Source organism: Amblyraja radiata, chromosome 13 (genome assembly GCF_010909765.2).
Source record: "Amblyraja radiata isolate CabotCenter1 chromosome 13, sAmbRad1.1.pri, whole genome shotgun sequence".
NCBI classification, from domain to species: Eukaryota; Metazoa; Chordata; class Chondrichthyes; order Rajiformes; family Rajidae; genus Amblyraja; species Amblyraja radiata.
The window spans coordinates 45785877-45813495 of NC_045968.1; the positions used below are offsets into that span (position 1 = coordinate 45785877).

The 27619-nt window shown below is 44.4% G+C and overlaps 1 protein-coding gene across 2 annotated transcripts in view; it reads left to right on the forward strand.

Moving 5' to 3' along the window:
* Positions 1-27619, forward strand: part of rasa2 (RAS p21 protein activator 2) — a 169446-nt gene that overhangs the window by 52952 nt on the left and 88875 nt on the right. For both annotated transcript variants that reach the window (XM_033031950.1, XM_033031949.1), the window contains exons 3-4: positions 6898-7001; positions 22354-22448. In XM_033031950.1, the coding sequence (XP_032887841.1) occupies positions 6898-7001; positions 22354-22448 (199 nt within the window). The remainder of the gene's footprint in view (positions 1-6897; positions 7002-22353; positions 22449-27619) is intronic.

Sequence of the window (27619 nt, forward strand, 5' to 3'; positions counted from 1 at the left end):
TGCAATGGACTTTTAGGATTAGCAGCGGTATCAAGATTATTACCCATCGTGACTTACAATTCACATACAGAATCGATCTGCACACACACAATATACGGTATTCAAACACTCTTATCACACACTCTGGGCCCAATTCAACAACTCATACACAGTTCACAAAACGTTTAAAATCAGATCAAAACAGCAGCTTCCATCTTAAAAGCAATCACAATGTAGCAGCAAAACTATAAACTCACACAGTATTTAAACAAAAGCTTATAAGATTATAACACAAGGACAAAATGACACTTATGCAAGAGCAAATACAACTAGCTACTATAATACAGAAGCAAACTATAATATATATGAACATTCAGCAATCACACCATACAAGAATAAATTACACAATCTTAAATTACACAACATAAGCGCTTAAGCAAAACAGACAACTATAATACAGAAGTAATTACACAGTATTCAGCAAAAGCATTCAATATGAATACTTCCAACTTAACAAAACTTAGAATCAAAATTTGGATCACAATCCAAGAATATTACAGACGCATCTTTATATCAAGCCTCAGTACTCATTTTTACAGTAATAATGCCAATTTACCTTAGCACTGATCCCAGTACCACCAGGGACTCGAACCCTTCGCAAGCTGGAACTATAGCCCAGAGGATTAACTCTAACCCCACTTCTCTGCAAGGTACTGGTCTTCAGCACTTACTCCCTCTTAATGCTGGCTCCCAGCACTGATTTTTAAAGTGTCTCTGCCAATCTCAACTCAGCGATGAGCATCAGTACTTAGGTACACAAAAAAGCTGGAGAAACTGATCTAGCTTTTTTGTGTACCTTCAATTTTCCAGCATCTGCAGTTCCTTCTTGAGCATCAGACTTACTTCGCTTAGTACTGTACCATCCCAGTATTATCTTTGAAAGTACCCTGCCAATCGGTACCCCAATACCGAACGGGGACTTGAACCCCTCCAGGGAACCTTACGGGGTGGGGACTCTAACCCAACAGGGACTCTAACCCTTCCTCGGTGGGGACTTTAACCCTACAGGGACTTAAACAGTACACCGGTACCCTATCCAATCAAATCAGTGTTCTCCAGACTACTAACCGTATTCATCTCGTTGGGACCCCACGCAAGTTCAAGTTCAAGTAAGTTTATTGTCATGTGTCCCTGTATAGGACAATGAAATTCTTGCTTTGCTTAAGCACACAGAAAATAGTAGGCATTTACTACAAAACAGATAAATGTGTCCATATACCATGATATAAATATATACACACATGAATAAATAAACTGATAGTGCAAATAACAGAAAGTGGTTGGTAATAATCAGAGTTTTGTCCGAGCCAGGTTTAATAGCCTGATGGCTGAGGGGAAGTAACTATTCCTGAACCTGGTTGTTGCAGTCTTCAGGCTCCTGTACCTTCTACCTGAAGGTAGCAGGGAGATGAGTGTGTGGCCAGGATGGTGTGGGTCTTTGATGATACTGCCAGCCTTTTTGAGGCAGCGACTGCGATAAATCCCCTCAATGGAAGGAAGGTCAGAGCCGATGATGGACTGGGCAGTGTTTACTACTTTTTGTAGTCTTTTCCTCTCCAGGGCGCTCAAATTGCCGAACCAAGCCACGATGCAACCGGTCAGCATGCTCTCGACTGTGCACCTGTAGAAGTTAGAGAGAGTCTTCCTTGACAATCCGACTCTCCGTAATCTTCTCAGAAAGTAGAGGCGCTGATGTGCTTTTTTGATGATTGCATTAGTGTTCTCGGACCAGGAAAGATCTTCAGAGATGTGCACGCCCAGGAATTTGAAGCTCTTGACCCTTTCAACCATCGACCCGTTGATATAAATGGGGCTGTGGGTCCCCCTCCTACTCCTTCCAAAGTCCACAATCAGTTCCTTGGTTTTGCTGGTGTTGAGGGCCAGGTTATTGCGCTGGCACCATATGGACAGTTGCTCGATCTCTCTTCTGTACTCTGACTCATCCCCATCAGTGATACGCCCCACAATAGTGGTGTCATCAGCGAACTTGATGATGGAGTTCGCACTGTGGTTCGCTACGCAGTCATGGGTATAGAGTGAGTACAGCTCGCATGAGTGGATCCGAGACCATCCCTGCAGTGTATACAAATAAAGAAGGGTTTGGACTTCAGTGTTCTACTCAGTTTCTTTTACTGAACCAGACAAGGGGTAAGATTAGATTCGGGCATTCACATTTGGGGGCTCGTCCGGAATCTCAAAGGATTGCCGACGTGAGTCTGCGGCCAAGGAGCTGAGTCGTCTCGGATCGCGGGAGGAGATAAAGGCGCCCCGGTGTGAGTAGTTTTTACTGCATCGGTTTTCCCCGCTCCGCTAATCCGACGATGAATCAGTCATTGCTGACAAATTACGTACACTTTTATACCCCTAAACGTAGGCGGGGACACTAAGTACGATGGGGGAAGCCATCTCTACAAGCCAATCACTTCTTACAGATAAGAAAACACATTAAAAGCACTTACTCTGTTAATTTACAAACAATGTATACAAAAACCTTTTAGCACCTAGATACTAAGTGTAAACAGATAATCTATCCAATCACAGGCTTAGGTTCAGCTTCTGTTCAACAGAACCTAGACTTAATGGCATCAGGGAAGCCGCAAGAACAGAAATCACCTGGAGTCTCTTGTAGAAACCTAGACTTAATGGCACCAACTAGGCCACAGGGACCTCTTGCACCTGGTGTTTTGTCACCTCCGCCAGCTTGACCTTGTTCACAGGCACTGTCAGCTATTTCCCAAAGTACCCATATTCTTACATATTATCAGGTTTGTAGAATTTCAAAACTTCTGTGATATTAAAATTCCTGGAGTTGGGTCCGGATCTTAAAGCACTTGCTCTCCGGAGATGCTGCCTGACCCACTGAGCACTTTGTATTTTAATAATATTTTTATTAGAAGCTTGTGCATATCATAATCAAAACACATTTAGTATACACTTTGTATTTTTTAAAACCCTGCATGTGGTTCTACATGACTCCTTGAGCGTAGACATATCTCACATTGTCTTATTATCTCCGGCCTATCCAACCAACTGCCTATTAAAACCCCCCTCACCAGTATCCATCTATCACTTGCCAGGCTTTTGCCTAGGTCCACCTCTCTTCCCGCTTTCGCACCACTCCCAACTACAATCAGTCTGAAAGAGGGTTCCAACCTAAAACATGATAAATAAATACATGATAGAATAGGCAATCTTTCATTCCTAACCAAAGCAACAGATGTGGAGGAGCAGGTGGTAAATTAACTTCTGCATTTTTCCTTTCAGTTCCAGTTATGTTTTCCAATGTAATGTTGCCAAACCCCTTGTCTGTTTACAGCCCAGTTGAATGACAAGCATATGATATTCAATTTGGGGATTAATGGGGAAAATTTTAATATCTGCCTGAGGTTGATGGGTTTTTCCAAATATTTTGATAGTAGTCTAATGCCGTGCATTTCACTATATTTTTATTCTTCTGTTTTCAAGTTTTAAATCTGTAATTTTTTTTGTTGCATTTAATTCTGTTTTTGTTTTGGAATAGACATGTATTAATGCCAATTGCTTCTAATTACAATGCTAGACCTAGAAGCAGCAAAAAGCTATTTTATTAAAAAGGCCTTACTAAGTAAATTCCGGTGGTTGCTGACAGTGCAAAATGGCCTGGGAGAATTTGTGCTGGAATGATGAGAAACTTGCCCAGATCCTTCCTGTGACTAAGTGCAGTTCAGGTTCAGCTTGCTTACTATATTTGAACTTCTGACATGTGTTTGACAGCTATCAGTTTCTGTCAGGCCTAGTTAAGTTCAGGACAGTAAGCTAAACCAATTTTCTTTCTGGCGACACGAGGAACCACTGGTGCCGATTTACAAACAAAGACACAAAGTGCTGGTATAACCCATTGGGTCAGGCAGCATCTCTGGAGAATATGGATAGGTGATGTTTTAGGTTGGAACCCTCTTTCAGACTGATTTTTAGTGGGGAGAGGGGCGAAAGCGGGAAGAGAGGTGGACCTAGGCAAAAGCCTGGCAAGTGATAGATGGATACTGGTGAGGGGGGTTTTAATAGGCAGCTGGTTGGATAGGCCGGAGATAATAAGACAATGTGAGATAAGGATAGAAGAGGTACAAATTGTGACGCCAGAGGAAGGGATATAGGTTGAAGTGGATGGGGAAAGGGGAGAAATGGGTGCAAATCCAATGGGGCACTGAAAAGAAAGGAGTGTAAAGGGGGGGGAAGGGAGAAGTATTGGAATGTAAATAGGAAAATAACAAAATTGTAAGCTGTTATTTGGTGGTAGCTTTTCCCTGAATTGAGTAATGAACATAGGATCTATAGTAACTGGTTTTATATTGAATTTGTTTGATTTAATTTTTTTGGCTCCTTAAGAGTGTGTGGTTTTGCCGTAAACCTAATTGCTGTTCACTTGTAACCTTGCAGGTTAATAGTACTGTTCATATTTGGATCAATAGTTATTTCAAGGATAGTGTTCAATCATTTGAACATAATAATTGAAATATCAGTTATGAGGAGGGACTGGTGTGGATCCTCTGTGCTTTTTGTTTGTTAGATCTGTTCTTGCAAAATATATTCTATTTATTGTAGGATCATTGGCTACATTTGAACCCGAGACATTTTGTGTTTTTTTAAGTTGGTTGGTTTGGTGCAATTGTGCTTTTAGAGTCATAGGGATATAATGCATGGGAACAGGTCCTTCGCCCAACTCATCCATGCCTACCAAGATGCCCATCTATGCTGACCATCTGATAATGCTTATCTCTGCCCATCCATTTGCCCAGAGTTCACTCATCCTTCTAAACATATCATGTACATGTCCAAATGTTTTATAAATGCTGTTATAGTATCTGCCTCAACCACTTCCTCTCGCATATACCAATGTGCGAAAAAGCTGTTTTTCAGGCTCCTGTTGCATCTTTCTCTTCTCATCTTAAACCTTTGACCTCTAGAACGTGATCCTCAACCCTAAGAAAAAGACTCTGAATTCACCCTATGTGTTCCCCTCATGATTTTATGCACCTTATAGAGGTGCATCTTATAATCATATGCATCTTATTATCACCAGTCTCATATGTTCCAAGGAATAAAGTCCCAGTCTGCCCAACCTCTCCCTATAACTTAGTTTCTCAAGTCCTGGCAATATCCTCATAAATGTTTATGCACTTTTTCGGGCGTAATAGCAACTTTAGCAGGGTGACCAAAACTGAACACAATAGCTCAAGTGCAACTTCACCAATGACTTGTAAATCTGCAACATACTGTCACGTAGCATTTATACTTGATGGCCTTACTGATAAAACCCAGCATGCCGGAAAACCACCTTTGCCGCCCTATTCACCTGTGATGCCACTTCTAGAGATATATGTTGAATCCTCTGGCTCCTCTTGTTCTATAGCACTCTGCAGGGCGTTTTCATTCATTGTAAAAATCCTACCCTGATTTGACGTCCCAAATTGCAACACCTCATGCTTATCTGAATTAAACTCCATCTGCAATTTCTTTGCCCACTTACCCAGGTAATCTTGAACCGGCTACAATTCTCGATAACCTACACTACCTACTACACCATCTACTTTGGCGATCATCTGCAGTTTTACCCAACTTGCCTTGCACATTATCAAGCAAATTGTTGATATTGATGGCAAACAGCAGTTGGCCCAGCACCATTTCCTGAAGCATACCACAAGTCACATGCCTCCAGTCTGCAAAATATAATTTCACCATCATCCTTTGCCTCCAATCATCATGCCAATTATGTATCCAATTAGCTAGCTCACCCTGGATCCCATAAGATCTAATCTTCCAGAGCAGTCTACCATGCAAAACCTTACCAAATATCCCAGAACTGTATCCCAGAACATCCCACTTGGGCGTAATTTACACGACAGGCCGGTAGTGATTGACGTGCGACAGTGGCGCGAAAATCGTCTAGCAGTACGACAGTCGCGCGCCAAGTGCTCTTGAGGACCCTACTTCTTTTGGGAGCCATTTGCGATGTCGTTCGTACTTAGTCCGATCTCCACGGCAAGGATTTTTCCAGTGAAAAATTTTCAAAACTACACGCGCTTTATACCCGGGTGGTCACGTGGTGCAAATGGCGCACCGACGGCTTACGGGCGGCGCATGGTTACGGACATTGATGCACGGTGATGCATAATAAATTAGCATAGGCAATGTTCGTGCGTCACCGTGCGTAACCATGCGTCACCACGCGCTACACGTACGGCGTCAGTACGTCAGCGTAAGCCATTAATACGTCAGCGTGCGCAAGGGATACGTCACGCAGGTGGCACGCGGGGATTTTGAGCATTCCAAAATCCTGGGGCGCCGCGTGTTACAGCGAGTCACTGCATACGTCACCGCGCCTTACCACGTGTCACGACGCACCAACCAATTTTTAGGATGTCACGTAAATGACGCGCAAATGACGCCCAAGTGGGACAGGCCATTAAGCTATTCCTTAGCCATGTTTCTGTAATGGCAATAATATCCAACTCCCTCATACCAACCCTAACCCCAAATTCATCCACCTTGCTTGTCAAGCCTGTCGCCTTGAAATAGTGTAATTTAATCCACCATTCCTTCCTCTCTTCCCGTAGTACTCTTGTCTGTCTTATGTACTGTCTATTGTTCTAGGTTCTAAGACTATTCCATCAGATCATTCCCAGATGTTATTTCACTTCTATGGAAATGTGACCATGTAGTTCAGAATTTTTAATAGTATTTCATTCAGGTTTTGTGGATACCTTTTACTTCTGGAAAGAGAATGGATAAAAAAAATTGAATATTATGGACATTGCAATTACAATGTTACCATCTTGCCAGAATTTATTAACACTGTGGCAAATTTTGTTTTCCTTGCAGCCCCTTTTATGGTGAAGACTTTTACTTTGAAATCCCCAGAAGTTTCCAGTATCTCTCGTTTTATATTTACGATAAGAGTTTTTTCCAAAAGGATCTGCCCTTTGGTAAGTTAATGCAGCCATAATTTGCCTTTTTGTTTTGCTTGTCCTGAATACCTGGAACTGAGCCTGCATTTAACTGCATTGAGAGGAACAGTTGTGAAGTACTGCTACAGTTATCACAGGCTCTAGTGTTAGAATCCAGATGCATATGCGGATGGGCTGGTTACTGATACATGTACAATCACAAGGTCTATGTCTGACAAACAAAATATGCACCGTGGGCAGGAAGGAAACATGATCTTACGTTGAATATTAATGTGCATACATTCTGTATTAAGTACTATGGAAACACAGCCATAACAAGTATTTTTATATTATTCGGAAAACTTCTCGTTGGTCCTCGAATGCCACACGTGCTTAGTCAACATGCTTTTGATCTGCTTCCTGCCCCAACTTTGAGAAATATTTCAGGTCTTTTCTTTAGATCTGCTGGCCCTGTGGTAGGCTGCAAACTCAGATACAGTAAGAATTTAGTTTAGAGATACTGCATGGAAACTGACTCTTCAACCCACCAAGTCCATACTGACCATTGATCACTCATTCACACTAGTTCTATGTGGAAACAGGCTCTATGGCCTGCCCAATCCACACTGACCATCTATGTTATCCCACTTTTGTATCCACTCCCTACACAGGGGCAATTTACAGAGGCCAATTAACCTAAAAAAACACACACATGACTTTGGTATGTGGGAAGAAACCAAAGGATTGGGAGGAAACATGCAAGAAATGCAAACTCCACACACAACACCAGAGGTCAGGATTGAACTCGGGTCCCTGGCGCTACGAAGCAGCAACTCTACCAACTGCGTCACTGTATGGCAATAATTTTCGTATGGTTTATCCTGGGTTAGAAACATGATCATACCATATTTGAATATTAATGTGACGCTGTTCTCTATTCTGATTGCTTAGGTTGCCTTGGAAACGTATCCATAACAATTGCTGTGGTTCTGGAAGCAAAGTTTAGTTTATTATTATTGTCACGTGTACTAAGATACTGTGAAAAACTTTGTTTTGCATGTTATCCAGTCCAATCATCTCTATAACTTTAAAACTCTCGTCTTGTGTGTGTGTGTGTGTGTGTGTGTATATGTGTGTGTTTTTATATTTTCATCAAAATGCTACGTGGTAAATATTTACACGTTTTCGCACTCTAAGCAGAGATCAGCTTCACTTAAGATTTGATGCTATATTTCACAACTTATTGGTGATTAAAGTTTTTAAAAAAAAGACAAAACTGCCTTTTAAGCTTCAACTGATGACGTCACAGTGAGGTGGACGGCCACGATGGCTCGGGTCGATGCCCGTTTCACACAGAATATTCCACGATCTTCAAGTGACGTCGGGGAGGGCCGCATTTAAATTAACGTTCCGCTTTTTCTGACCCGGGCTTCTACCCGCGTCGAGCCGGCTGGGGTTTTACGTGGCCATCAAAGAGGCATTGAGACTGCAGCAGTGTCGGTTGGCCCGGCGGGAGATGTGTACTCTCCCCCTCCTCTCTCTCTTTCCCCCCCCCCTTTCCTCCCCTCTCTCCCCCTCGTCCCGGCCTGGGCCCCCCCCCCCACCCTCTCTTCCCCTCGGCTTGGCCTGGGCCTCCCCCCTCTCCCTCCCTCCCCGCCTCCTCCCCTCTCTCCCCCCTCTCACAGCCTCTCTCTGTCCCCCCCCCCCGCTCTCTCTCTCTCCTCACCTCTATCCTCCTCGGCCCGGGCCTCCCCCACCCCTTCCCTCTCTCTCCCCCTCGGCTCGGCCCGGGTCTCCCTCCCTCTCTCTCCCCCCCATCTCTCTCCCCCCCATCTCTCTCCCCCCCATCTCTCTCCCCCCCATCTCTCTCCCCCCCATCTCTCTCTCCCCCCATCTCTCTCTCCCCCCATCTCTCTCCCCCCCCATCTCTCTCCCCCCCCCCCCCCCCCCTCTCCCCCCCCCTCTCCCCCCCCCTCTCTCCCCCCCTCTCTCTCTCCCCCTCTCTCTCCCCCCTTCTCTCTCTCCCCCCCTAACTCCCCACTCTCTCTCTCCCCCTCTCTCTCTCCCCCTCTCTCTCCCTCCCTCTCTCCCCCTCTCTCTCTCTCCATCTCTCTCTCTCCGCCTCTCTCTCCCCCTCTCTCTCCCCGCCTCTCTCTCCCCGCCTCTCTCCCCGCCTCTCTCCCCCCCCTCTCTCCCCCCCCTCTCTCCCCCCCTCTCTCTCCCCCCCCTCTCTCTCCCCCCCCTCTCCCTTCCCCTCTCTCCCCAACCTCTCTCTCCCCCCCATCTCTCTCATCCTCCTCTCCCCCACCTCTCTCTCCCTCCTCTATGCCCTCCCCCCCCCCTTCTCTCCCCCCCCTCTCTCTGTTACTGCCCCTCTCTGTCTCTGCCCCCTCTCTGCCCTCACTCTGTACCCCCCCCCCCATCCCTCTCTAGACGCGCCTGCGAGTTGGGGGCTAGGGCAGGGATGGGGGTAAAAGGAGCCAATTAATAATATTAATATAATATCAAGGGGGTGGTTAGTTTGTGTGTGTGTGGGGGTGGTAGTTAATGTGTGTGTGGGGTGGTTAGTGTGTGTGTGTGAGACCGTAGGCCACACACCCTCCCCCCCCCCGCAACTGTGCGTTAAGGGGACGGGACCAAACGGGTCCCACTTGGTCTAGTATATTCTATTAAAAGTCTTGTCTTGTTTGTCTATCTGTCTGTCTCTGTGAGATCAAGGAACAACTCCAAAACGGTAGCGTAAAACTTTTTGTAGAATCTTACTCAATTTTTTTCTGTGGTCGTTAGTATCAAGTTTCTTCACATTTGATGTTATATTTTACAAATTATTGATATTTAAAGTTTTATAAAAGCCATCTTTGAAAATAATAACTGCCTGGGGATTCCAGAGCTGCCAAGTAGTACGGATTTTCCGTATATTGTACGGAAATGCGATTAGAATACGGATGTATGGTTTTGTGTTGTTAAATACGGATTTTGAATACGGACTTCAGTTCAATCTGAAGAAGGGTCTCGACCAGAAACGTCACCCATTCCTTCTCTCCAGGCTGCCTGTCCCACTCCAGGTTTAAACAGAGCGCTGTCAGTTTAACGCGTGGGAATTTAAACGAAGAGCTGTCGGCTACAACGCTATGGATTCTAAAAATAGCTCTACCAGTTGGAGCGCTATGGGGTTTAAACATAGCGCGATGGCCACAGCGCTATGGGTCACAAATTGTTCAGGAAAATGCTCGTATAACAATGAGTTTTTGGAATTCTCTTTCTCAGTGGTAGTTGAGCCTTTGATTATTTTTCAGGCGGTGGTTGAATTCTGGATAAGCCTAGTGGTGGAAGGTTACCAGTGGGATTGCAGTTACATTTGGATTGGCCTTGATTTTACAGAACGGTGGGTGGGCTCAAGGGGGAAAGAAGAAGGGGTGGAGAGAGGGAATGGTGGAGAGGGAGAAAGGGAGAAGGAGGGAGGGAGAGAGGGAGGAAGGATATAAGAGAGGGAGGGAGAAAAAAAGGAAGGAGGAGAGAGGGAGGGTGGTAAGGGGGAGGGGGGAGAGAGGGAGGGAGAGAGAGGGAGGGAGGGTGAGGGATGGAGAAAGGAATGGAGGGAGGGAGGGAGGGAGAGAGAGGAGGGTAGGGAAAAGGAGAGGGAGGGAGGGAGGGAGAGGTATCAGAGAGACAATGGGATCAGCAGCTTCAAGGGGAGTAAGGAGAGTTAGATTTCTGCCCCCCCCCTCACGTAGGAAGGATTGATTGGCTCAAGGGAGCACCGACGCCGACCCAAAAGTCGAGTCCATTCATTGGCTTCGGGAAGCGCCAACTGCCCCCCCCCCCTCCCCCACGTGGGATGGATTGCGTTGGGGGAACGGGTGAGTGGTGGAATATTGCATTGGGGAAACGGGGCCCAACGGGTCAGGGGGTTATGGAGGGTGGGAGGGAGTGACTGAGGGAAGGGGGAAGGGGGGAGAGGGAGTGGAGGAATGGAGGGAAGAGAGAGGGTGAAGAAGAGTGTGAGGGTGTGTTGGGGGATGAGGGGAAATGAGCTGTGCCTGCGCAGATGGGGGCTATGGGTGATTAGTGGATTATTGCGTGCGGCGCCTGTCCCATAGCGTGTATGAGCGTCGACATCGCATTCGGGGACCAGCCCTCCCGTGTGACACCGCACCCCCTCCCTCCTGAGTTGGGGGACAGAGCCCAATGGGACTCACTTGGTCTAGTATCTATTTATCTATACATAACTAAAACTCTCATCTTGTTATCTTCTGGTTTGGCGGTCTTTCTATTTGCGCAAAAACGGTTCGCGGTTGCACTATGATATTTCGCCAGTTCTCTCACTGTTCTGTGCTGAGAGTTACATAGAAAGATAGAAACCAGGTGCAGGAGGAGGCCATTCGGCCCTTTGAGCTAGCACCGCCATTCATTGTGATCATGGCTGATCGTCCCCTATCAATAACCCGTGCCTGCCTTCTCCCCATATCCCTTGACTCCACTAGCCCCTAGAGCTCTATCTAACTCTCTCTTAAATCCATCCAGTGACTTGGCCTCCACTGCCCTCTGTGGCAGGGAATTCCATAAATTCACTACTCTCTGGGTGAAAAAGTTTTTTCTCACCTCAGTCTTAAATGACCTCCCCTTTATTCTAAGACTGTGGCCCCAGGTTCTGGACTCGCCCAACATTGGGAACATTTTTCCTGCATCTAGCTTGTCCAGTCCTTTTATAATTTTATATGTTTCTATAAGAACCCCCTCATCCTTCTGAACTCCAATGTCCAAAGCCTAGTCTTTTCAATTTTACCAAGTTTATCAAGTTTCGTTCCGATCGGTTGAATGTCGTAAAAGTTAGCAAGGTTTAACAATCTTAACAACTAGGTGCGCGCAGATCGATTTCTTCCAGTCAGCGCCGCGCGGGATTAGTCTCTTCCCCTGTCACTGTCTGGGACAGTCTGACCCTTCCTGCACCATCACGTCTTCACTGGATCTGAGGATGGCCGGCGGAAGTTTTCAACCGGACTTTCGGAGGGACCCCAAACATCCCAGCCCTGCCCCAAGCATCCCAGCCCTGCCCCAAGCATCCGAGCCCTGCCCCAAGCATCCGAGCCCTGCCCCAAGCATCCCAGCCCTGTCCCAAGCATCCCAGCCCTGCCCCAAGCATCCGAGCCCTGCCCCAAGCATCCGAGCCCTGCCCCAAGCAGCCCAGCCCTGTCCCAAGCATCCCAGCCCTGCCCCAAGCAGCCCAGCCCTGTCCCAAGCAGCCCAGCCCTGCCCCAAGCAGCCCAGCCCTGCCCCAAGCAGCCCAGCCCTGCCCCAAGCAGCCCAGCCCTGCCCCAAGCAGCCCAGCCCAGCCCCAGTGTTGGAGACCAGACCTAGCCCAGCCCTGTGTGGGAGACCCAGCCCAGTCGGAGATGTCGCCAAACGGAAAGCAGAGACTCTGATCCCGGCGGAGGAGAACGACCAGCGCCCGCTGTCGTCCCCATCGCACCGCCAATTCCAGCCACTAGCCCTCTGGTCCCCCTCGCTGGCTCCAACCCCCCCCCCCCCGTGATGCCCCCCTCTCCCCATGTCACTTCCCCCGTCTTTTCTCCGAGCTCACTCCCCCCCGCCCACACACCCCTCTCCCCCCACACAACCACCCCCCGCCCACATACCGCTCCCCCCCCATGAGCCCCCCTGCCCACACACCCCCCACACCCACACACACCGCCCGCCCACACCCCACCACACGCCCCGCCGCCCACACCCACCCCCCACAAAGCCCCCCCGCCCCCACAACCCCCTCCGCACCCACAACCCCCCCGCCACCACCCCCACAACCTGCCCCCACAACCGCACCCGCCTCCACACATCACAATGGGATCTCAGCTGCCACTCCCCACAGTCCACAGCCCACTCCCCACAGCACAGCTTCCAGGGTGAAGGGGAGTGTGAGATTTTTTTTATTCCGTCGTACTTCCAACGCTAACGGCAGCACCACGCGCGCCGCAGTCGCTGCCCTTACAGGCAACCTGCTGCCCGCGGCCTTCCTCAGTCCGACTGGGCGCGCATGGGAACGCGCCGTCATCGACAACAGGAGCAATGGCGATGCCCCTCTCTGGCATTGGTGGCCCAATCTTTGAGAAACAGCATCAGCAGATACAGAGAGAGAGACACAGAGAGAGAGAGAGAGAGAGAGAGAAAGACAGAGAGACAGAGAGAGAGAGACACACAGACACATAGAGGGAGAGAGAGAGAGAGAGAGAGAGAGAGAGAGAGAAAAAGACAGAGAGAGAGAGAGAGAGACAGACAGAGAGATAGATAGAGAGACAGAGAGAAACAGAGATGGGGTGATTAGTGTGTGGGCGGGGGGTTAGTGTGTGTGGGGGGGTTGATGTGTGTGGGGGGGGTTGATGTGTGTGGGGGGGGTTGATGTGTGTGGGGGGGGGTGATGTGTGTGGGGGGGTTAGTGTATGGGCGGGGGGGGTTAGTGTGTGGGGTAGTTAGTGTTTGGTGGGGGGTGGTTATGTCACAACGCCACGCCTGCTCAGTTGGGGGCTATGGGTAAGTGGTGGAATATTGCGTTCGGGGACCATCCCTCCAGTGTGATGCCGCGCTACCTCCCTGCGTTGTGGGACGGGGCCCAACGGGTCCCACTTGGTCTAGTATAAAAATAAAATGTATCACTTAAATCTCCCTTTAAACTTTCCCCTCTTACTGTAAAACTCTACACTCTTGTATTTGACAATTACACATCTGTGAAAAAGGCTCTACCATATCTATGCTAATCATTTTTGTACACTTTTTTCTGGTCACTCCTGAGGAAGTGAAGTGACAGTTTAAAAAGTTCCATTATTAGAGCTGAGATGGATCAACTGCAAAAAAGGATGAATGTTTATCTAGTTTCTGATTAGCCATGATCGTTATGAATGCTGGAGCCGGCTCGAAGGATCAAATAGTTGTTTTGTACTCCAATTTTTGCTGTTTCTAAGTATAATTATTTACTTTCTTGTTAGATTGGAAACTCAAAAATCAGTCGTAAAATTAGCAGTTTTTAGATTATTTTAGAAGGATTCTCCCACAGGTCAGTAAGCCCGTGCAATTGTTGGTTACTGAATGGTGAGTGGTCATTTGACAGGATATATTTCTAAAACTTTTTTTAACAAAAAATTGAGATAGTTGAATTTGAGGTTAGAGTATCTTCCCCCCCTTTCCCCCCCATCCCCACTGGTTATGCTCATTAGCATTTAAATAGTGCCAAATCACAAAAGGTGCAATCTAACAGAAATTTCAGGTCGATGTATCAATACTAGAATTCGTATCAGGATAAGCGTTCTGTGGACAATCTACTGCTACGTAGATCTCCTGATACTGCTTCCCTAAGACAGACATTATTTGCAAACTGGACAGGAGTTTTTGATTAACATTGGCCTGTTTAGCCTGTATGTAAAATCAATCATTCACCTTTGTTAAGTGCATATATGCATATTGTATATTATTTAGCATTTCCTCACCATAAATCTTGTTTCTTGGTGGTCAGTGCTTGCGGTGTGTACAGTTAAATTTGTACCCTAGTTACAGAATTGAAATGGTAATCAATAACGTTTCAATTTTCAACTATTTTGTTTTCTTTCTAGAAATGTAGGATAAGACTGAAGTGAAATTTATATTGCTATTAGTTCTAATGTTTCAGAAGTAGCATTGTGTTTGTCTTTTTCTGTTTCTACTTTGGAACAATAGAGTCGTGCTTTCTATTAAAATATCTAAAAGCTAAATTTAACTCATAATCGCATGCTTTTTACATGATGAAGCAAAATTAATAAATATGATCTGAGTTATGATATGGAGTTTGTATTTCATGAACAATGTAAGTTTTGAGGTATTTCTAAGACATGAAACACAATATATAAAGAATGAATTAGTTTTGTCACATTGAAGGATCATGAAAGGATTTTTTTATAGATTCAGTTACAGGCATGGTAGGGCCTGCATCAGTCGGCGCTCTTTAAAAACAAAATCCTGGGATTTTTGCAATACAGTAGTTAGCTTGATAGTACCATGGATTGATTATTGCATGATGCAGGCAGCATGTGAGGAGAGAGGGAGGGAGTAATCATTTTATTTCAGAATTTAAGGAAGTAATTGTATTGCTTAATATTAATTTACTTACTTATGGTTAAAGAAATGGTCAGTACCTAAATTTGCACTATAAGAGTCCACTCAACAGCTGTCTGGACAATTATGGAAAGCTTGGGCTCTTAACATAGATATCGATATTGCAAGGGAAAAGGCTCAGCACTGCAGTTGTATTTAAACAATTCACAGAAATTTTCCAAAAACAATGTTAGAATGAGGCAGCACTGTTGTTAATATTCTGTTATTTTGCTATCTATGTTTAAGTTGTAGCTGTCGTTAGTAATTTCCAGCTATAAAAGAGCTTTGCTGAAGGGGGTAAATGTGTAGTGATAAATTACCATTATATCAGATGTACGAAAGCTCCATAGAAACAATTATAGATGTTTTGACTTTAAAACTTATTTCTCTTTCATCCCATTCAGTTTTTTTCCCCCCAATGAAATAAACTGCTTTTGTGTTTCTGTTGCTTCTTCCTGTTATCACTATGTCATGACTGCGCTTCCTGCTTAGCAAATACATTGACTGAAGAACAAGTATTTAGTAGAAGGGGCAACGTAATAGACTGTGACTATCAGTAGGATAGGTGGAGGTTTCTTTGCAGACCACGATTGAGATAAAAAATAAGTGTACATTTTGTAAATGAAAAAAAAAGACAAATCTGGAAATGACAGAAAGATAAAATGGCCGCTGTCAGTTCAAAATTCTCGTAAGAAAATGAAGCTTAATGTCTATTTTCACCAAGACCTGGGTGATAGGTTGATAAGTGGCAAGCATTATTTGTTTCATACAAGTACCAGCCAATGACAAGTTTTCATCGATAATGAGACTGGTGAAAATCCTGACATTACCCATCACAAAGTCATTAGCGTCCTATTTGCTCGGGAGAATTGGGCAGAAAGTTAACTGAAACACAAGTGCACACAACACCTCCGTTATAACACTTGGTTGCATAAAAACACCTTGAACAACAACAGAACAAAAGCAGCTCAAAATTGTCCAAGGAAAAAACCTATTCACATCCAAAATCCACAACTGATGCACTTTTGCCTTCCTCGACAAAACCCACTGGACTTTTTTATAAAGCTAATTTGAGAGTTCTTCCTAAGTCTCTAATCAAGTCACTCCAGACAAGGAAATAAATAAGTGCATAAGAATGTCACTATCTTAAGTTCCCCTGTTAGTTGTTCACCAAACTGACTGGAAATATGTCCCTGTACTGGGTTTAAATACTAGAACTCTTGATGTTGCTAGAGTATGTTCATCACTCAAAGGCCAGCTCACCAACAGCTCACAGGCATTTTGAGGTGGACATTAACTATTGGTTCTGCCAGCGATAGCCATATCCTATCTGTAACACTTCTACACTTAATTTCATATGAACAGATCTACAGGACCACTTGGGCAATAGGATCATGTACAGCTCACATTCAACACCTTCATCCCTTCCAAACTTATAAAGCTCAGAGAATTGGATCTCCACTCATTTCTATGTAATTGCAGGTAGACAAAATGCTGGAGTAACACACCTGGACAGGCAGCATCTCTGGAGAGAAGGAATGGGTGACATTTCGGGTCAAGACTCTTCTTCAGACTGTGTCATGGGAGAGGGAGACTAGAGATAACTGGAAGAGAGAAGGTGGGAGACAGTGAGAACGGGAGGGAAGCATGGAATGCCAACATCCCCGGGTGTTGTACCTCTTGTGAACAGGTTCACCCACTTAGAAGCTGTCGGGACAGAAGAGGTGTTTACACTGGGCGGCGGACTGGCTTGTGATGCGAATAGGGCTGTTGAGCCAAAACCAAAAAGGCCTAAGGCAGGCAACGCCATTGTAGTGGGAGACTCCATTGTGAGAGGTACGGACAGGGGTTTCTGCGGCAACAGACGGGATGCGAGGATGCTGTGCTGCCTTCCTGGTGCCAGGATCCAGGATGTCACGGACAGAGTGCAGAAAATCCTCAAGGACGAAGGTGAACATCCGGAAGTGGTAGTGCATGTCGGCACAAACGATGTCGGAAAGAAGGGGATGAATATTCTGCAGCGTGACTTTAGAGAGCTCGGAAAAATGCTGAAAAGTAGGACCTCCAGGGTTGTTATCTCCGGTTTGCTTCCAGTTCCTCGTGCTGGCGAGAGCAGGAACAGGGAGATACGGGACCTGAACGTGTGGCTGAGGAACTGGTGCACGGGGCAGGGATTTAGATTCTTAGATCACTGGGATCTGTTTTGGGGTAAGGGGGAACTGTACAAAAGGGACGGATTGCATCTTAACAGGTGTGGGACCAGCATTCTGGCAGGCAGGTTTGCCACTGCTACATGGGTGGTTTTAAACTGAATAAGGGGGGTGGGGTGTCGAATGGGCTAGTGGAGGATGGAGTTAAAGGGAAAGGGTTTCTTAAATGTGTGAGCGTAGAGACAGAGGGGTGTAAAATGAGGGTAGAAGCAATAGGTAGCAAAGTGAAAAGTAAAAGTGGCAGGCCGGAAAATCCAGGGCAAAAATCAAAAAGGGCCACTTTTCAACAAAATTGTATAAGGGGTAAGAGTGTTGTAAAAACAAGCCTGAAGGCTTTGTGTCTCAATGCAAGGAGCATTCGTAATAAGGTGGATGAGTTGAATGTGCAGATAGCTATTAATGACTATGATATAGTTGGGATCACGGAGACATGGCTCCAGGGTGACCAAGGCTGGGAGCTGAACATCCAGGGATATTCAATATTCAGGAGGGATAGAGAGAAAGGAAAAGGAGGTGGGGTAGCGTTGCTGATTAGAGATGAGATTAACGCAATGGAAAGGAAGGACATTAGTTTGCAGGATGTGGAATCGGTATGGGTAGAGCTGCGAAACACTAAGGGGCAGAAAACGCTGGTGGGTGTTGTGTACAGGCCACCTAACAGTAGTAGTGAAGTTGGAGATGGTATCAAACAGGAATTTAGAAATGCGTGCGACAAAGGCAAAACCATTATAATGGGTGACTTCAATCTACATATAGATTGGGTGAATCAAATTGGCAGGGGTGCTGAGGAAGAGGATTTTTTGGAATGTATGCGGGATAGTTATCTAAATCAACATGTAGAGGAACCAACGAGAGAGCAGGCTATTTTAGACTGGGTATTGAGTAATGAGGAAGGGTTAGTTAGCAGTCTTGTTGTACGTGCCCCCTTGGGCAAGAGTGACCATAATATGGTTGAGTTCTTCATTAGGATGGAGAGTGACATTGTTAATTCAGAAACAATGGTTCTGAACTTAAAGAAAGGTAACTTTGAGGGTATGAGACGTGAATTGGCCAAGATTGACTGGCAATTAATTCTAAAAGGGTTGACGGTGGATATGCAATGGAAGACATTTAAAGACTGCATGGATGAACTACAAAAATTGTTCATCCCAGTTTGGCAAAAGAATAAATCAGGGAAGGTAGTGCATCCGTGGATAACAAGGGAAATCAGGGATAGTATCAAAGCGAAGGATGATGCGTACAAATTAGCCAGAAAAAGCAGCATACCGGAGGACTGGGAGAAATTCAGAGATCAGCAGAGGAGGACAAAGGGCTTAATTAGGAAAGGAAAATTAGATTATGAAAGAAAACTGTCAGGGAACACAAAAACTGACTGCAAAAGTTTTTATAGATATGTGAAAAGAAAGAGATTAGTTAAAACAAATGTAGGTCCCTTGCAGTCAGAAACAGGTTAGTTGATCATGGGGAACAAGGATATGGCGGACCAATTGAATAACTACTTTGGTTCTGTCTTCACTAAGGAAGACATAAATAATCTGCCGGAAATAGCAGGGGACCGCGGGTCAAAGGAGTTGGAGGAATTGAGTGAAATCCAGGTTAGCCGGGAAGTGGTGTTGGGTAAATTAAATGGATTAAAGGCCGATAAATCCCCAGGGCCAGATAGGCTGCATCCCAGAGTACTTAAGGAAGTAGCTCCAGAAATAGTGGATGCATTAGTAATAATCTTTCAAAACTCTTTAGATTCTGGAGTAGTTCCTGAGGATTGGCGGGTAGCAAACGTAACCCCACTTTTTAAGAAGGGAGGGAGAGAGAAAACGGGGAATTACAGACCAGTTAGTCTAACATCGGTAGTGGGGAAACTGCTAGAGTCAGTTATTAAAGATGGGATAGCAGCACATTTGGAAAGTGGTGAAATCATTGGACAAAGTCTGCATGGATTTACAAAAGGTAAATCATGTCTGACGAATCTTATAGAATTTTTCGAGGATGTAACTAGTAGCGTGGATAATAATAATAATAGTAATAATAACTTTATTTATAAAGCACTTTAAACAACTACAGTTGCCACAAAGTGCTGTACATGAGAAATCATGAACAAAAAGCTATTACAAACAATTAAAAACCATTAAAATCCGTACAACGAAGGACTATAAAAAACACACTAAAAATTAAAAGACATTAAAAGCACTAAAAACAGGAGCAATGCCTCAGCCAGTGTCGAAAGCCAAAGAATAAAAATATGTTTTTAGGGAGGATTTGAAGATGGACAGTGAGGGGGCCTGTCTGATGTGCAACGGCAAGGTGTTCCAGAGTGCCGGAGCAGCAACAGAAAAGGCTCTATCCCCTCTGAGCTTCCGCTTAGACCTTGGATAGGGGAGAACAAGTGGATGTGGTGTATCTGGACTTCCAGAAGGCTTTCGACAAGGTCCCACATAAGAGATTAGTTTACAAACTTAAAGCACACGGCATTGGAGGTTCAGTATTGATGTGGATAGAGAACTGGCTGGCAAAGAGGAAGCAAAGAGTAGGAGTAAACGGGTCCTTTTCACAATGGCAGGCAGTGACTAGTGGGGTACCGCAAGGCTCAGTGCTGGGACCCCAGCTATTTACAATATATATTAATGATCTGGATGAGGGAATTGAAGGCAATATCTCCAAGTTTGCGGATGACACTAAGCTGGGGGGCAGTGTTAGCTGTGAGGAGGATGCTAGGAGACTGCAAGGTGACTTGGATAGGCTGGGTGAGTGGGCAAATGTTTGGCAGATGCAGTATAATGTGGATAAATGTGAGGTTATCCATTTTGGTGGCAAAAACAGGAAAGCAGACTATTATCTAAATGGTGGCCGACTAGGAAAAGGGGAGATGCAGCGAGACCTGGGTGTCATGGTACACCAGTCATTGAAAGTGGGCATGCAGGTGCAGCAGGCAGTGAAGAAAGCGAATGGTATGTTAGCTTTCATAGCAAAAGGATTTGAGTATAGGAGCAGGGAGGTTCTACTGCAGTTGTACAGGGTCTTGGTGAGGCCACACCTGGAGTATTGCGTACAGTTTTGGTCTCCAAATCTGAGGAAGGACATTATTGCCATAGAGGGAGTGCAGAGAAGGTTCACCAGACTGATTCCTGGGATGTCAGGACTGTCTTATGAAGAAAGACTGGATAGACTTGGTTTATACTCTCTAGAATTTAGGAGATTGAGAGGGGATCTTATAGAAACTTACAAAACTCTTAAGGGGTTGGACAGGCTAGATGCAGGAAGATTGCTCCCGATGTTGGGGAAGTCCAGGACAAGGGGTCACAGCTTAAGGATAAGGGGGAAATCCTTTAAAACCGAGATGAGAAGAACTTTTTTCACACAGAGTGTGGTGAATCTCTGGAACTCCCTGCCACAGAGGGTAGTCGAGGCCAGTTCATTGGCTATATTTAAGAGGGAGTTAGATGTGGCCCTTGTGGCTAAGGGGATCAGAGGGTATGGAGAGAAGGCAGGTACGGGATACTGAGTTGGATGATCAGCCATGATCATATTGAATGGCGGTGCAGGCTCGAAGGGCCGAATGGCCTACTCCTGCACCTAATTTCTATGTTTCTATGTTTCTATGATATGGAAGGGTAAGGTGTGTAAATGACAGATCAAAGCAGACGATGATCAAAGAAATGCAGAATGGTTCATCGTTAGCTATGGGGAAGGTGACAACGAGGCATACAATCAGTAAAATGTAATCAGTAAAATGGAGAGTGAAACCAGTTGGAGAACTGGGGTAGTGGAGGGACGGAGAGAGAAGGCACGCAAGGATTACTTTTCATACCGCAGGGTCATAAGCTGCCAAAGCAAAATATGAGGTGCTGTTCCTACAATTTGAATTGGGCCTCACCCTGACTCCCTCATCAGCAGACCATAGTCATTATGAATTGGCAACAACTTATTTCTTGGAAACCATCAACACAGGAGCACCTTGAGGCTCAGTCCCCTGTTCTACTCTCTATATACATCTCTGTACCCAGACTCTGCTCCAATACCATCTTTAAATTTTCCGATAATACCATTGTTGTTGAGGGAATAAAGAGTAATGATCAGTTGGAGTACAGGTAAGAGATTGGAGACCTGATTGAATAGTGCCTGAACACAATCTTGCTCTCAATGTTAGCAAGACCAAACAACTATTGGCTTCTTGTAAGGGAAAGCCAAGGATCTATAAACCTGTCTTCACCGATGGGATGATGGTGGAGAGAGTCAACAGTTTCTAGTTCCTGGGCGTGCATATCTCTGAAGACCTGTTCTGGACCCAGCACATTGATGCAATCACAAAGATAACTCATCAAAGCCTCTACTTCCTTAGATGATGGCATAGATTTGGTATGTCTATATATCAACCTTCACAGATAGAGAGCATACTGACTGGTTGCATCATGGCCTGGTTCGGCAACTCAAATACCCGGGTATGAGGGAGGCTACAGAAGGTGCTGGTCTTAGGTACTGATACTCCCCTATTGGAGGGATCTATAGGAAATGCTGCCTCAAAAAGGCAGCCAATATCATCAAAGACCCACACTCTTGCCACACTCTCATGATGAAAAGCCACAGGAGCCTTAAAGTTATCACCACCAGGTTGAGAAACAGCTTCTTCCATCAGGTTCTTGACCACTGCACAGCACTAACCAATTATGATCATCTCTGGACTGTGCTTTTGGTTGCACAACCAATTTTGTTTTTGCATTATTAATGTTACCTGGTATTAATTGATTTTCATACGTTTATCTGTTATTTCTCTGTTAAGCTACAGCAAGTAAGAATTTCATTGTTCCGTTGTCAGTAGATAAAACATTTTAATATTCTTGACTCTTGAAATAATTAAATAGGCCAGGGATCTTGTTTTGTTATCACATTGAACTGCTGCACATTTACCTCTTACCCTGATAACTGATGCATCTTAAATGAAAATCAGTTCTACCAATGCTACAGCAAAGCTTTTAAAGTAAACCAAGTGATTGTGTGCAGAAATATTGAATTTTTATTTGGTAGTAGTTATAAATTACTGTCTTGGCTCTCATTAATTTTGTTTCTTTCAGGTAAAGTATCTATTAGAAAAGAAGATCTGTGCAAGTGTAACTGCAAGGACAGCTGGTTTGCACTGCATCTTGTTGATGCTAACTCTGAAGTTCAGGTAAGTTAACTAATCTTCCAAGTACCTGTAATTATCAACAAGTGTTTATTTTGCAGGCGATCATTAAAACTGGAACCGATTTAACAAAAAGATGGGTGGTACAAGGAGGAGAAACGGCTTCCTCTATATATGGATATCTACTGCACATGCTGTTCTCTGGTATTTAGTTAGTCTGTTTTGTTTATTGTCACGTGTACTGAGGTACAGTGAAAAGCTTTTGTGGCATGTTAACCAGTCAGTAGAAAGACTATACATGATTACAATTGAGCTATTCATTGTTTACAGATACATGATAAAGGGGAATAACGTTTAAAACGTCTAGTGCAAGATAAAGCCAGTAAAGTCCGATCAAAGATAGTCCGAGGGTCTCTAATGCGGTAGATAGTAGTTCAAGACTGGTCTCTAGTTGTGGTAGAATGGTTCAGTAGCCTGATAACAGCTGAGAAGAAACCGTCCCTGAATCTGGAGGTGTACATTTTCACACTTCCTTGCGACTCATCCTTGATTATGCTGCTGGCTTTGCCGAGGCAGTGTGAGGTATAAATGGAGTCAATGGAATAGAGAATGGTTTGTGTGATGGTCTGGGCTGCGTCCACAATACTCTGCAATTTCTTGCTGTCTTGGATGGAGCTGTTCTCAAACCATGCTGTGATGCATCCCGATAAAACGCTTTCTACAGCGCATCTGTGGAGGTTGGTGAGAGTTGTTGGGGACGTGCCGAACCTCCTAAGCCTTCTAAGGAGGTTGAGGCATTGGTGTGCTTTCTTGGCGGTTGCTTCAATATGGGTCGTCCAGGAGAAGTTGGTGATGATATTTACTGCTAGGAATTTGAAGTTTTTAACCATCTCTATTTGTCGTCATTGTACACTGGGGTATGTGTACTGCATCGCTATCTGAGGTTGATCAATATCTCCTTTGTCTTGCTGACATTGAGAGAAAGGTTGTTGTCTGGACGCCAGAACATGAGGTTCTCAATCTTCTTCCTGTACTTCGCTTCATCATTGTGTCCAAGTGCCAGTTCCTCATTCACAACATGGGTTATTTCTCCATGGGATAATATTGCAGCTGTTCTTTCATCCTCTCCAGCTATCAAAATTAGGTGCATACTCAGGAGACTCACTTTAAAACTTTCACCTGTTTAGTTTTACATCCTTATTGCAATCTTGAACAGCAGGAATATTGTATGATCCATTGCTACAATTACAGATATTCAGAAGGTCTTGCATAGATTTTGTCAGTTAATAATTCACAACTTATTTAATCTTTTTATAAAAGATTGTCTTAAAATGCACATAATGCTGCAGCATTATTTTAACTACTTTAATTGGACAGTAAATGCTCACATGTCTTTAAGCCTGAACATTCGTTGCTTTCAACATTTTAAAAATTATTAGATGTTACACATTAATGTGCTGAGGAGTTAGCAGATGTGCTAACAGACATCTTTAACATCTCCCTTAGTCAAGCCATTGTCCCCACATGCCTCAAAACTTCCACAATAATCCCCATAGCGAAGAAACCAGTTGTTGCCTGCCTAAATGACTACCGCCCTGTCGCCCTGACCCCAATAATAATGAAGTGTTTTGAACGCCTGGTGAAACCCCACATTACTGCCAGCCTCCCCTCATCGTTAGACCCCCTCCAGTTTGCCTATCGCCCCAACCGTTCTACAGAGGATGCCATCTCTACCACACTGCACACAGTACTCACGCATCTGGAAAACAAAAACACATACGCCAGAATCCTGTACATTGACTTCAGCTCAGCGTTTAACACCATCATCCCACAGAGACTTGTGGAGAAACTAACCCTGCTGGGCCTCAACACCACCTTGTGTCACTGGATCTTGGACTTTCTGACAGAGAGACCGCAGTCAGTCCATGTTGGCAAGAACACTTCAGGCTCGATCACGCTGAGCACCGGCTCCCCTCAAGGCTGTGTGCTCAGCCCGCTGTTGTTCACATTGCTCACACATGACTGTGCTGCCAAATTCAGGAACAATAAGATCATAAAATTCGCGGATGACACAACAGTGGTGGGACTCATCAGCGGAGATGACGAATCAATGTACAGGGAGGAAGTAAAACAACTAGTGGACTGGTGCAGCAAAAATAATCTAGAATTAAATGTCGACAAAACAAAGGAGATGGTTGTCGACTTCAGGAGGGCGCAGCCAAAGCATACACCCCTCAACGTCAGTGGCACCACAGTGGAGAGAGTGGAGAGCATAAAATTCCTCGGTGTGCAAATTACAGACAGTCTCACCTGGTCCAGGAACACCACTGGGACCGTCAAACGGGGCCCATCAGCGACTGCACTTCCTGAGGAAACTCAAACAGGCCTCACTCCCCACCAACATCCTCAGGACTTTCTACAGGGGTACGGTGGAGTCTGTACTCACGTACTGCATAAATACGTGGTACTCCACCTGCAACTGCTTGGACAGGAAGGCTCTGCAGAAGGTAGTGAAGGGAGCAGAGAGGATCATTGGCGTCTCCCTACCCTCGGTACAAGAACTGTTCCAGAGCCGCTGTCTGAAAAAAGCTCAGAGAATTGCTAAGGACAAACTGCACCCCCTCTACATACACCTGGATCTCCTGCCATCAGGCAAGAGATAGCGCAGCATCAAAGCCCGGACTACAAGACTGCTAAACAGCTTCCTGCCACAGGCTGTGAGGCTGCTAAACAGTCACTCTGTACTCATAGTCACCTGATTCTGCGGCTTGGCACGGACACTTTAATAACTGGCACTGGCCACTCAAATCAGCTGCCCCGGACATTTTTATGATTGGTTTTACTGTATTTTAACGTTGTTGTTTTACCTGCTTTTAACTATTTATACTGTTCCATCAGGGACTGGATTGTTTTTAGTGTTATTATGTGTGAAATGTTTTAAATTTCATGTGCGATGCTCCGGTATTCCCTGGGAAACGTCTTCTCATTTTGCACTGTACAACTGTTGCTTGCAAGATGACAATAAAGGTTGATTGATTGATTGATTGAAACAAAATTTTAATTTCAACCACTGACAAAGTTAACTTCTTTATGACAGGAAGCTAACATTTGCATCACTTTGTTATACCTTTTTGTTAAATGTCAACCTTTGTGTGTGAGTTCATCCTTTCTGTTATGCATCACTTGATCTATTAGCTGTCTGGGGCACTTTGTCATAGGATAAATAATGAATCTTCTCTCGCGGTTAGACAGTGAAAATAGAGGTCAACGATGCATTTTGTATTCTGTCCTCAAATTTAGCAGAAGCAATCATACAAGGGGCGTTAATGAAGTTAAAAGCTGTGTTTTATTCGTGCATTCTACTTTACTCTGCTCTCTTTTGCTCACTTCAGCAATTTATGCTACAATAGATATATGGAATTAAATTTAAACATTGAAGAAAGATGGCCGGATTAATTGCCTGCTGACTATTGATTCTGGAACTGATTGTCAAGAATCATTCCCTGTTTTAATTAAAGGATGTTGTTTCTACAAGTTAATTAAGCTAACTTTTGAACTTTTATGAAACCCTGAGAATAGTGACACTCCTTCATCCCTCTTAATCTTGGATTATAAAATGTGTAACAAGGAACTGCAGCTGGTTTACACCAAAGATAGACACAAAATGCTGGAGTAATTCAGTGGGTCAGGCAGCATCTCTGGAGAAAAGGAATGGGTAACGTTTCGGGTTGAGACCATTCTGAATTTGAGGAGTCGAATAAAGGGTCTCGACCCAAAACATCACCTATTCCTTTACTCTAGAGATGCTATCTGACCCGCTGAGTTACTCCAGCATTTGGTGTCTATCTTAGATTATAAGATGCTTGGTTACAGAACCATATCAACTACTTTCTGCTTTTTTAATTAATTCCATAGTAAAAACACGTGATCTCCTGTTTTAACAATCTGTGTTTACAATCCTGTCCTGTTGCAACAAGTAAGCATTTCACTATTACATTTTGGTACCTATGACAGAGCTCAATATATCTTGGTGAAAAATCAACATCCCTTAATTAAAACAGCGCAGGATTCTTATCAAAATACTTATCAACTTTAACATATGAAATGTCACACTCTTGCTAACCTGATCACTCCTTTACCATTATTTTTGTTGGTCCTCTCTACCTCACACTCCTGGCCCTGTCCTGTACTCTACTTGGTTCTTCAAATTTCTCCCTGCTTCCTCCTGCCCTACCTCTCCCTCCTGAACATCTACCTTACACTCCTTACACTCTTAGGAAGATGAGCCCAATGGATTGTAGTCTTTGATGACACAGTTAAGCAGCTCTGTCAATGAAAATCCTCTCCACTGAGATTTTGATCATTGGGGATTTCAGTTGTACTATTAACATTGTGCATTGTTTGTTATAATGAAGAGGCCTTCTAAATCAAGGACATGTACCCTAACAAATCAATTGTATTATAGCAAGAATTCAAAGAGAACATTTGCAAATTAAGGGACACTAAAGCCACTCAGTCCAGAGATGATACAAAGAAGTTGCCTGTAAAGGCACTATTATATGGCACTAAATATTTTGCTGTTTTTTTTTTGATAATTTGAATTTTAAGAGGGCTTTTTTAAACCAAACGTCCTCCATTTCACCGCTGTTGAGTAATCACTTTGTAATTGGTACACTTCCTAAATTGACATAGTCAGCAAACTTGGCTCACTTTGAGAATCCTGCATCTTAATGTAAACGTCTAAGATTGTTTTTCTTGGAATTTTCTTGAAGTGGGAATATAAATGACATAAATATTTAGAAATGGTGGTAATACTTAAAGATTGTGAAGACATGAAATAGTGTAAATTGTGGCTTAATGGTTTTAATCACATTTGCATGATATGTTTTTCATCCACAGCAGATTAGACTGGTCCTTGGGGGCTTTGCCCATTTTACTTAATTTATTAGTTCTTAAATGCTGCTTTACTGCATTGTTAATGCAATGGACTTTCTGAGTGCTAGATAATTTGCATAAGACTTTGCAAACATAGTCAAGCTTTATAATTGTGCTTACAGACCTGTTTACCTGCTGCTTTGAGGCCTTCTATGCATTTCTCCTTTGATTTGAGTACTGCGAACGAAGGGATCTCATGCAAACTATTTTTGTGCCTTGGAGCTTCTATTTTTCCTGACCAGTTTTAGTTTAGTTTAGTTTGGAGATACAGCGTGGAAACA